Source organism: Notamacropus eugenii, chromosome 2 (genome assembly GCF_028372415.1).
Source record: "Notamacropus eugenii isolate mMacEug1 chromosome 2, mMacEug1.pri_v2, whole genome shotgun sequence".
NCBI lineage: Eukaryota > Metazoa > Chordata > Mammalia > Diprotodontia > Macropodidae > Notamacropus > Notamacropus eugenii.
In genome coordinates this window covers 65,901,185-65,918,365 of record NC_092873.1, presented here as the reverse complement: position 1 = coordinate 65,918,365, position 17,181 = coordinate 65,901,185, and the positions used below count along the sequence as shown (strand labels likewise).

Below are 17,181 nucleotides of genomic sequence, written 5' to 3'. Positions count from 1 at the left end.
GCTGCTATAAATATTTTTTTTACATATAGGTTCTTTTCCCTTTTTATGGATGTCATTGGGATGTAGATGCAACTGTGGTATTATTGGATCAAAGAGTATGTACTATTTTATAGCCCTTTACACATAATTTCAATCTGTTCTCCAGAATGGTTGAATCAGTTCACAACTCCACCAATAGTGCATTAGTACACCAGTTTTTTCCATATTCCCTTGGAAATCCAACATTTTCCTTTTTTGTTACATTAGCCACTCTGATAGGTGTGAGGTGGTACCTCAAAGTTATTTTAATTTGCATTTTTCTAATCAATAGTGATTTAGAACATTTTTTTTCATATGAGAATAGCTTTGCTTACTTCATCTTAAAACTGCCTATTCATATCTTTTGACCATTTTTCCATGGGAGAATGCAAGTCAGCACTCTTTGAAGAAGCTGGGTGATCAGAGCCCTGAGCTGGGAATCAAAAAGTTGGGTTTGAATCCTTATTCTCCCACTTACTGCCTTTGGGACCTTTTGCTCTCCAAACCTCAGTTTCCTCATCATTAAAATGAGAGTTCGATTTGATAATATTGAAAGTTCCTTGCAGTTCTAATAGTGTGCAGTTATTATATTCATTGTCTTGTTCTTAACTGTTTGATAATTCAACAAGCACTTGTTAAGTGCTTATTCTATGCTGAATACTGTGTTAGGAGTGGGAATATGAAGCCCAAAATGAAACCATATTTATCCTTATAGCTTACATCCCAATGGAGAAGGCAGCAATAATGGATGCAAAATATATGTCAAGTAATTTTAGTGGGAGTGGGAGAAGATACCAACAGTTGGGGAAAAGACTTTAGGGCGGATGTCTGAAGGAAACTAAAGATTCTAAAAGTCACATAGAAGGTGTAGCAAACTGTCCAGTTTGACTAGTCATGTGTGCGTGATGTGAGATGGTGCATCATGAGGATGGAAAGGTGGTTTGGGGCAGAAGTGCTGTCACTTGGGACTTTAAATACCAAACTGAGGAGGTTGTACTTGACCTTGGAGCTAATGCAGACCTCCTAAAGATTATTGAGCAGGAGCTCATGATGGTCAGATCTGTAGCAAAGCAACGTCATTTAGACAGATCACTTGGATTAGAGAAGGGAACAACTGAGGCTGTACAGGAAGTGTTTCAGAGCTGAACCCCAAAGGGCACTTAGAGTGGCGCATACCTGGTGTCTTCTCATATACTTGGTGAGCTCGCCATGTCTGAGTCTTCTTTTGTATCCCCACAACAGTAAGCACAGACCAAGCAGTGGACTGGATGCTACCTGCATGCTTGTGGATGACTTCCTAAGTGCAATTCTTGGTTGGAATTGGTCAGCAGAAGTTAGTGGAGTTGTTCCTCAGTGTCCCAGAGTGTCCAATAACAACTTACTATGCATTCTTTGCTTCCCTGGTCAGACAGAAGAGATGTTGCTCAATCCTCTTGCCAGCTTCAGAAATAGTATATATACAAATAGCAGGCTAGTTCTTTGAGTCTATTTTGGATCTAAAACATTGTTCTTTTCCTTTGGACCTTGGTCATGGCTTTCTGGGAGTTATTACTTAGATTTGGGGGGTAGAGGCTGTTCTAGTACCACTTACTTTGTAGGCAGCAAGAACATCACTCTTCTGGTCCCTCTATGCCTTCCCCCCAACCTCCACTACCACCACAGAAAGGGTGAACTTTGATCTATGGTTGAGTCTCACAGCCTCAATCTGATAAGGGGCTCAAATTTTACCACTTAGGTAGAACTCAAGGGATATTTCTGCTGGTCTTGGTTTAGTTACTGGGTCTCTGGGATTCAGGGTTCAACTTAGCATAAGTATTCCCATTTGAAATGTTGGCCCTAGAAGCTTTGCCTACAGAAAGCTTAAATAAACATGGAAGATAGTCTTTCGGGAGAAAGCTTGCTCAGGAAACAACAAATAACTTTTGAATTTTCATCTGGCTTTGAATTCATGAAAACTAGGATAATGGGGTATGAACTGTAATCATTTTGGAAATGAAATATCATAATAACACAACAAAAATCTGTTTAACGATAAGCTTAGAATGGAAGAAATTCCCCAAATCCTGCCCACTGTTGTACTATGCCAATGCCAGTTGTGTGCCAATTTTTATTTGTATGGCTCTCTGGAACCGTGCTATGCCCCAACCGCAGGGTTAAATATGAGAGTCAGGGACCATTTATTAAGTGTCTCCTCTGGGCTAGACACTGGGTATGTAACTAAGAAACAAACTGGACTTATTCCTAAATTTATCTTCTAATATTATGAGTGTGACAATGAACCAGTTGTTTAGTTAACAATCTTTTATTTAATACTCAATTTGTTTCACACACTGTTCTAGATATTTAAGCAATAAAATCAAAACAAAGTAGACCCTGGCCTCAAGAGGTTTGCCAGCTGGTAATGGAAACCAGAATATACACATATAAGTAGATAAAAAATATATGTGTAAAGTCAATACAAGGAAATTTTGTTGAGGGTTCCCCTGAAACGTAAGCTCCTTGAGGTTGAGAGGGTATTTGATTTTTTTAATCTCTGTATTCCCAATATCTCATACAGTCCTTGGTTTATGTGGATACTTGATAAACATTTGCTAAATTGAATGACCTGCACGTAACTATAAGATAAAGTATGATAAAGACAAAGCATATTTCCAGATAATGATCTGTAGGGAAGTGGAGAAGGAGACAAAACACTTCCAGCACAGTGAAATGTGTGAGGAATGGGGTGAGAGAAATGGTTAGAGAAGACTGCACAGAAAGGGAGCATCTGAGATGAGATGTGAAGGAAAAGAGACTTTCAATGGTTAGAGATAGATGAAGGGGGGATTCTTAACATGGGGAAAGGCTCAGGCAAATGCATTGGAGTTGGGAGGTGGCATGCCAAATTCAGTGACCAGACTACAGTCCAGTTTAGTTAGAACATGGGGTTATGTCCAAGAAACCTGGAAAGATAAGCTGGAGTTTGTACACTCCCTCAGTTAAATTATAACAAAGCCCCTTTCTCTTTCTCAGCCATTTTGAAGCCTAGTACAGGTCGACCAGATGACCAATCTGCAAATTCAGGAAGAAATGTCAAGATGCCTCCTCAAATTAACCAGGTGGTTCTTTCTGAAGGAGACTTGCTTCTTCAGGTAGGTGGACAATATCTGTCTTTTTCCTATACAAGAATTATGAGGAGGGAAATCCCCTGGGATCTGACTCATGGCACATTAATGTCAGCAGATAGTTCACCCAAAAGTTCTCTGTCTTGAGATTTTTTTCAAATGTTATTTCACCTTCTTGCCACAGTAACCACACTATATAGAGCCCAGACCCTTTTTCTTTGATAATTCGGGATCTTGCTTGGCTTCGAAAATAAGCATTTTTTGGATGAAGCCAGGAGACCTGAGTGTATGATGTATGACACAAATATTTACCTGACGATGTTGGCTAACAGCAACGTAGCAGCAGCAGCAACATGACAGCTTATATTTCTATAATGCTTTAAGAATTATGGAGTGATTTGTACATATTAATTTATGTTTTCCTTCTAACAACCCAGATAAGTGCTATTATTATCTCCAATATGCAGAAGAGGAAACTGAGCCACTAAAGAATTTAATAATTTGCTGAAGTCATGAAGCTAAGTAATTGGGAAGACATGATTGATTCAAACCCCGGTCTTCTTGGCTCCTAAGTCCAATACTCTAATCCAGTGGATATTCATTAAAGGCCTATTATGTGTGAGAACTCAGGTCCTCCTGACTCCTGCACTGGTGCTCTATCCACTGCACCACCTAGCTGCCCCTTGATACTCACTAGCTATGTGACCTTGGGCAAGTCACTTAACCCCAATTGCTTCATCCTGGGTCATCTCCAGTCATCCTGATGAATATCAGGTCACTGGATTCAGATGGCTGTGGAGGAGAAGTGAGGCTGGTGACCTGCACAGCCTTCCCTCACTTAAAACAAAGTCATGTGCAAGTCATGTCATCATTTCTCTGATGGCATGGTATTCCTTGGCAATGAAGGACGAACACACACATTATGTGTAAGGTACCATGCTTGAGGTGCTGGTGATGAGAAGGCTGATAGAAAATGCCTCTTACAAAGAGATTCCATTTTGCTGGGCACCCAGCACATTTGCTATCAGATAAGTAAATATTATGTAATTTGATAAGAAAGAGACATTAGGGAAGACTTCCTTTAGAAAGGCTAGCTTTGATGAGTCTTGAAGAAGAGAGGCTTCATCTTGGGCATGGGAGGCAGCCTCTGCAAAGGTACTGAGGCAGGTGATGGGATTCCAAGATCAGGGAACATCAAAAGGGACCTCTTGGCTGGGTTGTGAAGTCAATGAGTTTTTATTGGCAGGGAGAATAAACAGAGACATAATATTCAAGATGTGGACAAAACTTAGCATGCAGTCCATCCCAATGGAGATGGGACTGGAGAGAGTAAGAGTGGATATATAAGCTCATGGTAGCTTGTGTTAGTCTATGAAAGACTTACATTGTTCATGACCATATTACTAAAGTGAAATGTGCCCAGGTCCTTATTTCATGGAATCAAAACTCCTAAGATTCGGGATTTATAGAGTGAATACCTTCAGAGATGGAAAGGACTTTAGAGGCAACAGTACTGCAGCTTCTACTTCCATACTCTAAGTGATGGGGAGCTCACCATCTTACATGGCAGTCCATCTCAATCAATCAACAATTCCTCTGTTGGCAGACTGCTTTAATATTAGAAAATACTTCAGGATGAACTGTAATTAGCCTTCCTCATAGATCTCTGCTTTATTTATAACCTATTTCACTCAGCAAATTGGATTTTAAGAAAAAACAGTAGCTTTAGTTTCAATGCCTACTAGTGCTATTTTACAAATGCTGGGAGTGATGGCTTCTGTGGAACACTTCCTACCCTCCTGAAAACTGCTCCTTCTTAGCTCCTCTCAGGGTGAGAGTGGTTTGAATGCTGGACACAGGGTCATGAAGCCCTGGGTTCCAATCTTGCTTCTAAAATTTCCAAGTTGTGCAACTATGAGCAAGGTACTTGATCTCTGAACTTCAGGTTATTCATCTATAAAATGGATTTAGCAATACCTATGCTACCTTCTTCATAGAAATATCATGAGGCTCAAGTAGGATAATATCTATAAAGTGTTTTGCGAGCTTCAAAGTGCTCTTTAAGTCATCAGTTGTAAATTATAAGGGAATCTTACGTCCTAGAATATACCAAGCTGACCAAGCACTTTCTGTGGGTTGCTCCATGGGGTTGACTGGCTCTCACATTGGTGCTTGTCAAAGTGATTTTGGTTAAATTTCACACATACACACACACACACACACACATACACACACACACACACACACACACACACACACACACATACACTGTGCCTAAAGGCTGAAGACCTCCTGTAGGCTTCAAAGAAACTCCACAAATAAAAGAGGAGCTGTCTTGTCATGATCTGGTTCCCACTGTGAGCTGTGGAAGTGTGTGTATGTATGTGCATGTGTGTGTGCACATGTGCATATGAGGACAGATGGAGAGGGGATAGATTTGCTTTAGGGAATAAGCTCACATCAGGTTTAAGGATATCTTTTCTTTTTTTTGAGAGAGAGAGAGCTGACAAGGGTTTGAGAGGCCTCAAATTCATGCCACATTCCTTTTCCTTCAGTTGAAGGAAGGAGGGAGGTTTAGCCTGGAGAATAGCAAACTCCAGGAGAGACATCCCACAGTTTCAGCTGTCAGAAGAACTGCCACATGGGAAAGGGGATTCACTTTGTTTTCTTTGGCCCCAGAGGACAGAAACAAAGAAATGGGAGGAAATTGTGGAGTACCAGACTTAGGCTTGACACTGGGAGAGACTTCCTCTCAGTGACTGCAATCCCAAAGTGCCCAAGTCAGGGAAACCTTGGACAAGATGCTTCCCCTGCCTCTTAAGAGGGGCAAGGAGGACACTTAGAAGATCTCCCGACTTGGATTCAGAAGATGGGACTCTGAGTTCTCCATCTGCCTCTGGGTGATGGTGGATAAGTCTTTTGATCTTTGTGGGACCAAGTGTTCTGTAAAATGTGCTTAGGCTTCTTGGAAAGAAGGTGGAGACTACGAGAGGCCCAGTACACCTGCAGAAAGGCAAATGACCCAATGTTCATAAAGAGGAAGAGAAGAGGGTTTAGGATCTATACTAGCGAGCCTGACTCTGATTTCTGGAAACATCTAGAACCTGTCCTTCCCAACATCAGTGAGACTGAAGTACATAGAATACACTCTAGAGCATTTGGGAGTCCTGAATATCCTTATCACAGCTGCTGACTCCACTTAGAAAGAGACTCCCTCAAGCCCCTTCAAAGACTGGGAGATTTATATATTACCTTATTGAAATTCCTTTATGGAAGTCTTTGACTCAAACAAGAATGAACTGGTGCTACTTGGACAATGTGGTGCAGAAGAAAACTTGCAGGATTTTGAGGCAGATGGCTTGGGTTTGTATGTCAAATCTGCCTCTTACCACCACTGTGAACCTTTGTCCAATCACATCCCCTCTATAGGCCTCAGTTTCCTCTTCTGTAAAATGAAAGAAGGACCTTTTAGGTTGAAGTTCTGACGCTGGATTCTCCCTGTATTCTACCAGCTTAAAGTCAGCAGGTGAGTAAATGTAAACTGAAAAGAGAAAACCTGAGAGCTGGCTCTCTGCTCCTTTGGACTGTCGACCCCATTGGCTCCATTTTCCCAGTACCCATGGTTTACCAGTTGCTAATGGCTGGCTAAGAATTGGAGAACCATCTTTGACTACTGCTGCATCCTCTGAAGCTTGTGCTTCTCTTTTGCCTCTCAGTTGGTATGTGGCCGGAGCCTGTCCTCAGGGTGAGGGGCATCCTCTTGTGCCTGTAATTCCCTAACGAAGTCACCTGGGTCCCATTAAGCTTTTGATGAAGTAGTTGCATAAATCTGTCCTTTTCTTTTTGCCTTTCAGCTTGGGGCTTTCCATACTCCATTTATTCCATCTGGGCAGTTTTTATCTCTCAGAACTGTCCTGGCTCAAGAGGCTTTCTCATCTGAGGGTTGTTGGTTGCCTCTCCTCCTGGACTTTGGTTGCTTAACTCATTGGCTCTGTTTTCAGAGTTGGTCTTTCTGAGTCTTAGGCTGCCTCTGAGGGACAGGCTTTCTTATTTAAAAGCTGCTTTCAGCTTAGCATTTCAGTTAGATGCAAATGGCTCTTCCCCAACTGGAATGGTTTCCCAGCAGTGGTTACTTTGAAAATGAGGCCAGCTTGATTTGCAATATGAAATGAAAGATTATTTGCACTGGAATGAAACTTAGCAGTCACCTGGTCCACTTAGATGAGAAAAGAAGTTATATCTATTTTTTTTATGTTTGCAACTAATGTCACCACCACCATTTTCATCTCACCAAAATTTCCCCCACAGTCACTGCCCATTTGAGTGAGCCTTGGATCCTGTAGACTCTTCCCCAACTTCAGCTATGGTGAAGGCATGGAGGTTGAGTCACTTTTCTTTAGGACATGAGGAGGGTTGGCTACAACCATGTGGGTTGTGAGCAAATAAGATAATAACAGACTGGAAAAATAAGGATGAATCAGTGCCCCCAGGCACAATTCTCCTCAAAAACACTTTGCATTTGGGTTTGTGGATTTGGGGACATTATACAAACTTGTGACATCTAGTATTTTTCCTGCTATTCTGTAAAGTAATTTGTCAATCAACAAACACTTATTAAACACACACATTATATATATATATATATATATATATATCAGTATAAAATCCATAAACATTAATACAAAGTAATAAGGGGAGGATGCAGTAGGTGGGGGCTGGGATTAGGAAGGACCTCATGGGGAAGGTGGAGCTTGAACTGTGGTTTGAAAGATGCCATAGGCTTTATCCATGGCTCCCAATGTATACACATTCACAGCAGAAAAAGATCTTAGAGCACACCTAGGCCAAGCTTCTAATGTTGTAGGAAAGAAGCTGAGGCCCAGAGCAGAGGAGGCCTTAGTCAATTTTACACAGAGAATCAGAAGCAGACCCTGGGCTGACCCTCAGGCTTCCCGGGGTCTTCTGGAAGACTCCATGTTCCTCCAGGGTTTTCTGCTTGACCAGGAGTTGGGAAGAATTCAAGCCTCTTGAGTAGCTCTAGCTTTGGACTCTAAGGGATTTTCATTAGCTAGATATTCTTTGAAGCAGGGGCACAACTAGCCACATTGAGCTGGGAGAGTTTTCTCAAATTGATGTCACACACAAAGGAGATTTGAAAGAGAATTCGAAAATTCCACACTATGGCCTTCATTCACAGCCAGGTTGTGGTAGAGTGGAAATGAAGGTGAATGTGGAGTCAGAAGATGTGGGTTTGAATCCCAGCTGTGTCATCAACTCCCTTGGGACTATGGGCCAGTCCTCCTCCCTTCCCCTCTATAGGACTCAGTTTCCTTATCTGTAAAATGAGGGGATTGGATTGAATGAGATCTGGATTTGTTTTTCTAATTTGAAATATTAGGAACTGATTTGGAGGATGCCAAGGTGCCAGGCCTAGAGGCCTGTGGGCTACCCGAGTCTTCCCTTACCTCTATCGGAGGTCTTCGGTTGGCCAAACCGGATGCTTGTATAAGAGAAAGGACGTTCCAGAGTCGAACAAGGGTTGAGCTTTATTTCAGGGTCTAGTTACAAGTGCAGGGGAATTCTTCCTTAGGAGGGAGCGAAGAATCTCCCAAGGAGGCAAAGATCTTACAATAAGAGATTGGAAGTAGAAGTATAAGTGGGGATAGACGAAAAGCAGAGCCTTCTGTCCTGTCTGCTCCGCGCCCCTCCGCCCAAGAGAACTTTCAGGCTTTCCTGATCCTACTTAAACCCTCCAGCAGCATAGTTTGCATCTGAATACCGTGCTGTTAGATAACAATAGTGTGCCCAGATCCGGGACAATCTCGAGGGCGGGGAGAGCTCTCTCCCATCACGTTTCTCACGGGAAAAGGGGGAAATACACGAGATAGCTCGGTTCACCTCAATTCCCAGTCGTTTCCTGGGGGGTCTCGTGAGAACTCTAAGATTTAGAAGTTCCCACCTTTACCCACCCGAGACTGTCCACCTGGAATTGAGCTTCCATCCCCAACACCAAGGCATGGAAAATCAGCAAATTTCCATACAAAACACTCATACACATGCACACAGACATATATTTTTGATGGTTATATACATACATATTTATATGTTAAATGCAAATATGTGCATATATTTGTATATATACACATACATATATAGGCATGAATATACATATAATTACATTCTAAAGTTTTATATCTGTAGTTATATAGATGTATTTATATATTCTATATGATAAATGTATATAAATACATACTGAAATTTTCATGAGTTCTATGGGTTATGTGTGGGGCTCATTTGAGCTTGAGTCTCACCTGCCTTAGAAATGCAGGAAGGAGCTCCAGCTTCAAGTTCCATCTCTGACAGACACTTACTCTGTGGGCCTCAGGAGGACCCTTAGCTTCTTGGTAATCCAGGTATTTTGTTTTATTTTTCCATTTTAAAGGTTTCAAGAATTTTAGTGATATTTTAGTGATATTTCCATGAAGGGTAAATATCAGAAGCGGTATTCAGATCCATGCTTCTCTCCTCTCCTGCCATTTTCTCTGCCCTGGCAGATGTGGATTTTCTCACAAGGCCATTGGCATTTCCTGATGGACTATAGGGGCTGCGGTGAGTGGGGGGATCCTAGATGGAGAAGGGAGATCCCAAACTAACCCCTGACCTTTGACCTCCTCCACTTTGCCCCCATGGCTCTGGCCTTGCTAAACAGCCTTTAATCTTCTCATTCCTCTTGAGCTGAATCAGACCAACTGACCCCCTCTTGTTGGGGGGGGGGGGTGGCTGTATTTTTTCAACAATGATTCCCCCTTTCCATTGACACCCCCAGTTCTCCTCTCCCTCCCCTCTCCCCCCATGCAGTATGCCCACTTCTAAGTGTGATAATGGCTTTGTGCTTGTCTGTTTAGTTCTGTGTATAAATGGGATAGTGGAGAGATGGCTCCTCTCCCACACAGACTGGCATCCTTCTCCTTCCCCCCCCTCACTCATGTTGAAACAACTTCAGTAAAAGGAAAGTCAATTTTGAAAATAGAAAAATAAATAAAAAGTGAACTGCTACACAGACAACTGACCAAGGCCATGGGCAGAGGTGTGATGTTCAGGAAATCTTCTCAAGGACTCAGCCCTGGGAGGGAGAAAGGACCTTGTCCTTGGTGCTGATGCTGCCCCACGCTGCCAGTTCTGGGGTCCGCCTCCAGGTATATTTTTGCTTCCATTTAAGACCTGAGACCCATGACTCCTCCTTCAACATTCAGATTCTGGTGAGAGCATCAGTGCAAGGGCTCCAGTCGCATCCTTGTAAGAAACTCCTTGAAAGTGGTCCTAAAGCCAGCTGTTTGGGAGCTCACCATTAAGGAGGGAAACATGTGGCCCCTGTGTCATTGGGAGACAGGGAGGCCTGTGAATTAGAGTGGCAGATCCCGGGGTTCCCTGGCCCCACAGCTAGAGTATGGCCAAGCTGTAGAGTCGTATGTCTAAGCTGGGTCTGGCCAAGTGGAGGGAGAAGGTTCTGTAGGAAGCTATGGCTGAGCTACGCTGCCCAAGACAGGCTCAGGCCTTCTCCCCTGCTCCTTGTTGAGGGACCTGGGGAGCCTGGTACTAGAAGTAATGTAGTCTTGTGCCCTCGATGTTTTTATCCCACAACAAAAAGGTGTAAAAGACGCCACTGGAGAGATGTGTGGCTGGGATAGGATGAGGCCCACTGAATGGCAAGGGGAGTCAGAAGTCAGATAAAACCTGGGAGTGGCTCAAGCACCATGGAAGACTCCAGTTTCTGAGAGGATCTGCATCTCAGCATTGGGAGGGAGAGAGTAGAGAGGAAGACAACAAGCATGTGTATAGTGCCTACTATGTGCCAGACACTGCAAAGTACTTTTTACAATATTGCCTTAGTATATGCCCACAACAATCCTGTAAGGTAGGTGCTGTTGTCTCCAATTTGCAGTTGAGGAAGCTGAGGCAGGAAAAGGTGAAGTGACTTGTTCAGGGTCAGGCTGGATTTGAGTTCAGATCTTTCTGAATCTGGACCCAGCCCTGCAGCACCCAGGTATCTTCAGAGCATCTAGCCTGACTTGTACATGGGGAGAGATTCTTTTTGTAACATGTCTAACAAGGAGCTATCCAGTTCTTCCTTCAAGCAGGTGGAACTCCCAACCCCTACCCCCTGGCATCCCACTCCACTCTGGCACAGCTCTGATAATTAAGGCATTTACATTCAGCCAAAATCTGCCTCTTTGTCCTGCCCTCCTGCTTCCCCACCTACCCCCTTATGCTTCATTCTGTCCCTGGTGTCACATAGCATATGAAAAGGTTGGGATCACTCAAAATAGAATCAGCCAGGAAACAATTGGAAGTAGTTGTGTCTCAGGGGCTGGCCCAGCCAATGGATTTGGGCACTTCCATGGTGAACAAGGGCCCCCTTTTCTGGAAGCCCTGGGGGTTAAAGGCAAACATTGTTGGTTGAGACGCCTTGTGTAACCCTACTGGCCCTCGGTGCTTGTCATCTATAAGCAGAAAGCAGGACAGGCTGCCGTTCTTCTTACTCTCTGATCATCTTTGGCCTGGGTCAGTCTAAAGAGCATATTTTGGCAAAGGTTTTGTCAAGATTCAATTCAGCTGCACACACACATTCAGTGCCGCTTTGTGTCAGACTCTAGACTAAGCCTGGGGGTACAAAGACAACAGGAAAAATCAATTCTTCCCATAGAAGAGTCAGCATCCTGCTGGGAACAGAGTGTGGTCTGAATACAGATCAATGTCACACAAGGTCTCATATGTCAGAGGGGAGGGATTCAGGGACAGGAATTCAGGAAAATGTCCGGAGGCAGAGAACCTGTGTGCTGGGAAAATCAGGGAAGACTCTGTCGAGATATGGCATGCAAATTGAACCAGGACAGCAGACAATGTTTTTTAAAGATGGAAATGAGGAGAGAACATCTCTTACACGTGGGAAACAGCCAGTGCAAATGTGGGGAGGTGGGAAGATATCATGTTGAGTTTGGCGAGTTGGCATGGATCACACCTGACATATATACATGTTGATGTCACAGTATTATGAAAATTAAGGTAGGACAGATGGGAAAGGATGCAAACTGTGGGAGCTTTAAATGCCATGCTGCAAAGCTTGTGTTTGACCAGGAATCAGTAGATGGTCACTAGCGATTATGGAACAGGAGAGTGGCCTGGTCACATCTATGCTGCAAGGAGAGTGATGCCAGAAGCTCTTGGGGGATGGATTGGAGAGAGCCAGAAAGTAGAGAGATCAAGTGAGAGGGTTTTCTAATTGTTCAGAAGAGAGGCCATGAGGCTCTGTAGCGGGGTGATAAGTGCAGTGGAAGGAGACACATGAGGAGAGTTGGGATATATTGGAAAGCTCTGATGGACAGGACTTGGCAGCTAATTGGATAGAGGAGGTGAGGTGGAGAGGTGAGTTAAAGATGCTTCTGGGCTCCACATCTTTTTGAGGTGGTAGGCCATGGGACTCCTAACTCAGCTTCCTGCCTCAGCAGCTTCTAGGAAATTTGTAGGACCTTCTGCTGCTGGGCTGTTGGCAAGTTCTGATGATAGCAGATACACTGGGGTCTGGTCACCACAATTTCAGCATGTCCTTGCTTTGTCCATCCTTTCTCCTGAGCTAGATTGTCAGTTCTTGGAGGGAAAGGCTGCTGTCTCCATGTTTCCAGAATTTTAGATGTTCCGCTTTTTACATCACAGTGCTGGAAAATCTGTTCAATGAGCATATGCTTACCTTTCGTGGGCATATGTACATGTGTTTACCTCAGGTTTAAACTGTTCATATATATTGGTACTATATTATTTGTTAGTAACACATTATATATTATTACAAATATGTTATATATAAATTATATGACCATTATGTTATAATTATGTCTATAATTATATATATGTGATTACAATTTATTAATGTAAAAATATAATACCCATATATTTATCTGGGTAAATGTTGTTTCTCCCAAAGAATTCCTGGAGGTTGCGGGCTCATAGTAGGTCTTTAACAAATTCTTGGCAATGGCTTGGCTGGTGGCAACTTGAGGTGGTAAAGTAAGACCAGGGCCTGAGGGGCATGGGGGCAGAAAGAGCAAGGGGTAGAACCCAGCCCTGGGCATGGCCTTCCCCACCCTCCTGTACTGCAGCTGTGACAGGTAGAGGGGAGTTTCAAAGTCCTCCTCTCTATGGTGGCTGCAGGAGCAGGCAACTGCCAGGTGTGCCTCAGAAGCTCACTGCTGGGGTGTGGCCACAGTAGCACCAATTTCTTGGGCATTTTTCCTTTTGCCTTTGTGCTGGCATGTGCCTTGGGTAAAGTGGCTTAGAGCCTGTGCAAGTGGGACAGCTAAAAAGTAACGAGCCAAGAGTTGCCTGTCTGAGTGCAAAGCCTGAGCGCCTCCCCATTCCTGTCATCAGCAGGACCTGCCAGAGGGGCCAGGACCCAACCCACGGCTGTGCACAGAGCTCTGGTGCAGACCTGTGCCAATGCTGTCATAATTCTCATGTAAAAGCCTACCATTAACCTTTGTCTGACTCCCATGTAAAAACCATAATCACCAAAGATTGATCAAGTACCCTGCTCTGCCTCTGTTGAGATCTTGAATTTATTCATAGGACAGGTCTCTGCAAATCAAGGGTTGGTTTATTCCCCACAATTTATTCTCTAAGAATGATCAGGAAGTGAATGAAATATGTGACCTGTGACATACTCTCCATCAGAGATAGTTTAAACATCTCAACCAGTTAATATGCAGTCCCAAGAAATGGCAATGATATTTTATCTTTAACATCTCACAAGGTAGGTATATGACATTAGAGAGTTGGTACAAAGGCAATACTCATTGCAGTATCCAGGGGTCAGGATATCTCAGAAGTGATGGCGGCTTCAAACACCAGCTAGTCCAACCCATAGTTGAACAAGAGTCCCCTCTCTAGCAGAACGTTTATCCTGAAAGTCATCCAAAGAGGGTCACTAACCAGCTCTCATGGCAGTCCATTCCACTCTGGGACAGCTCTCATTGTGGGGAAGATATTTCTTTTGTCTGAGCCTATATATATCTCTTTGCAGCTTTTGCTCCTTGGTTCAATGTGTGCCCTCTGGGGCCAAAAGGAACAAATCTCATCCACATCCCATGTGATGGCCCTTCCAGTATTTGAAGACAGTCATCATCTTCCAATAAAGACTTGCCTTCATAGTCCCTTTCAGCTCCTGCTCTATAGACCTGTGTCTCTCTGGGCCTTCTCTTCTCCAGGCTAGCCATTCCTAGTTCTTTCAGCTCATCATGGTGGGGAATAATTTATAGGGCTCTGGTGACTCTCCTTCAGATTCTTCATATGCTCTTTGTCTTTCTTGAAATGTAGCACCAAGAAAAATGGAACACAGCTGTAGATGTGTGGTTGGACCAGGATGGAGGACAGCCAAAAGATTCCAGGACACCATGTCATTTAATGCACCCAAAGGGCACATCAGTGCTTTTGGTTTTTCTGGTATACCATAGACAGATGGAGTTCGGAATGTATTAAAACCTCCGATCTTTTACGGATGAACTGTGCATATCCCCTGACCCAGCTAAACTGCTTCTGTGTCTCTGCCCCAAAGAGATCAAAGAGAGAGAAAAAGAGTCCATATTTAATATATACATGTATGCACGCACATATACACACATGTGTGCATGTATGTATACACATGTACATTCATACATACACATACATGCACACATATACACATATACATACATATATATAAGCTCTTTTTGTGTTGTCAAAGAATTGGAAACTGAGGGCATGCCCATCAATTGGGAAATGGCTAAACAAGTTACGTTATGTGAATGCAATGAAATACTCTCGTGCTATAAGAAACGATGGAAATGGTTTCAGGGAAAAAAAAACTTGTCAGGATTGACATGAACTGATTCAAAGTGGAATGAGAAAAACTAGGAGAAAAAATATACTAAAATTATGCAATAACAATAACATCTCCTCTCTCTTCTCCTCTCCTCTCCCCTCCTCTCTCCTCTCTCCTCCTCTCCTCTCCTCTCCTCTCCTTTCTTTTCCTCTCCTCTCCCTCCTTCCCTCTCTCCCAGGCTCTCCATGGTTTCTTCATTGCGGTCACTGCAGATGGACTTATCTTATATGTCTCACCTACTGTTCAGGACTACCTGGGATTTCATCAGGTCAGTTATGGCTGCCTTTGGAGGTTTTATCTTTATTTAAATGCAATTTAATGTGTAAAGAGCATTGGAAGAGGCTCATAGGATCACATCTAGAACTGGAAGGGATCATAGGTATTACTAATAACTTCCCTTTTACATATGGGGAAACTGAGGTCTAGGAAAGTGATGCTACTTGCCCAGGGAACCATAGGTTGTAAGTAGGGCTGGGAAGGAACTGAAAGATAGTTTGTTATGACATCTCATTAAATGTGTAAATGATTTGCACAGGTAAAGCACTTTGCAAATTGTTATTATCATCGTTATTATGAATCATTGTTTATAAATGAGGAAACCGAGAAGGAAATTCCTCTTATGGACCATCTGGCCCTGGAGGTCCCTCAGCTCTCAAACTCTGTGCTTCAGTGATCACAACTCAAGAAGTCAAGAGAAGCTTCATGGAGGAGGCGACCTCATGTAGAGCTGTGACAGGAAGGGAACCAAGTCTTTGCCTGCCCTGTTGTTGTCTTCTGTCCTTCATCAAAGGTTCTACTTCCCACCTAGCCCAAGTTTCTTAACTGCTCTCTTTGGCATTCTGTTCTTACTCAACATAACTTAGACCATTCTCTGGACAATCCCACTGGGGATCATCTTATCAAAGAAACAAACAGATTTGTTGGGACAATCACAGGTTTGAGCTGGAAGGGTCCCAGAGGGACACCTTCTCCAACTCCCTCAATTTACAGATGGAGAAATTGAGGCCCATATGAGGCCTTAATCAGATCATAGATTTTGAGTTGACTAGAAGTCATCTGTTCCAACCTTCTCATTTTATAGATGAAAACCCTGGAGCCCTGAAAGAAGTAACTTACCCAGAGTCACACAGCTAGTGACTGGCAAAACGAAGATTTGAATCCAGAACCTCTGACCAAAAACCAGAACTCTTTCCACTAAATAGGAGAGTTCAATTAATCAAACATGCTCAATGTTCTTTCTCCCCTTCCTTTCCTGCTCTCTCTCTCTCTCTCTCTCTGTCTCTCTCTCTCTGTATCTCTTTCTACTTCCATCTTTCTCTTCAAAGTAAAGCAGTTAATGATTCATTCTTTGCTTTAATGACACTTTTATCTTTAAAAATGTGCAGAAACCAATAAAGGGAAATTTCCTGATCTAATATTCACTACAAAGACTAGCTGGTTGCTGGAATGGAAATATTGGGCGTTACGGAGGGGAATGACTACTCAATAGTAAAATTCTTGAGAGAGAAGGAAAGCCAGCTTCTCCCTGCCTCAGAAAGGTTTTGTTTGGTCTATGCTTCCTAGCACTCATTCTGTATCTCTTTTCCTTTTCCATATCAGAACGTCCTTCGTCAGGCTGACTTTTCACCTCCTTAAGTTGCAACTGTCCTTCCAAAGATCCTAGTGATATCTTCATGTCCAGATCCAATGGTCTCTTTGCCATCTTCATCCTTGACCTTTAACATTACTGATCACTGTCCTTTTGATCCTTTTTTCTTTCTAGGTTTTCACAACACTGGGGCCTCCTGGTTCTCTCCTCAGTCTAACCACTCCTCCTCTGTCTTCTTTGCTTGATCTTCATCTAAGGCATGCTCACTAACCCTGGACCTTCTTCTCTTCTTCTTCTAGACTGGTTTGCTTGATGATCTTGCTAGCCCCTATAGATTCAATGATTTTGTCTACGCAGAAGATTGTCAGCTCTATTCATCCAGGTCTAACCTCTCTCTTGGCCTCCAATCTAAAAGCAACATGGCCCAAGCTTCTTTCATGATCTCTTCCCCTTCCCATTCCCTACCTCTTCTGAACATGCCTATTTACCAACAAGAACACCACTATTCTTCCAGCCACTCAACCTTGATATCTACAACCCTCACTTCAACCACTCCCCCAATA

The 17,181-nt window shown here is 43.2% G+C and overlaps 1 protein-coding gene across 4 annotated transcripts in view; it reads left to right on the top strand.

Moving 5' to 3' along the window:
• The window catches only part of LOC140525357 (aryl hydrocarbon receptor-like), a 101,046-nt gene that overhangs the window by 56,295 nt on the left and 27,570 nt on the right, over positions 1 to 17,181 (top strand). For all 4 annotated transcript variants that reach the window (XR_011974016.1, XM_072640695.1, XM_072640697.1 and 1 more), the window contains 2 exons: positions 3,031 to 3,149; positions 15,209 to 15,298. Coding sequence is in view for 3 of the 4 variants with exons in the window: in XM_072640695.1 (XP_072496796.1) it covers positions 3,031 to 3,149; positions 15,209 to 15,298 (209 nt within the window). In the remaining variant the exon portion in view is untranslated. The remainder of the gene's footprint in view (positions 1 to 3,030; positions 3,150 to 15,208; positions 15,299 to 17,181) is intronic.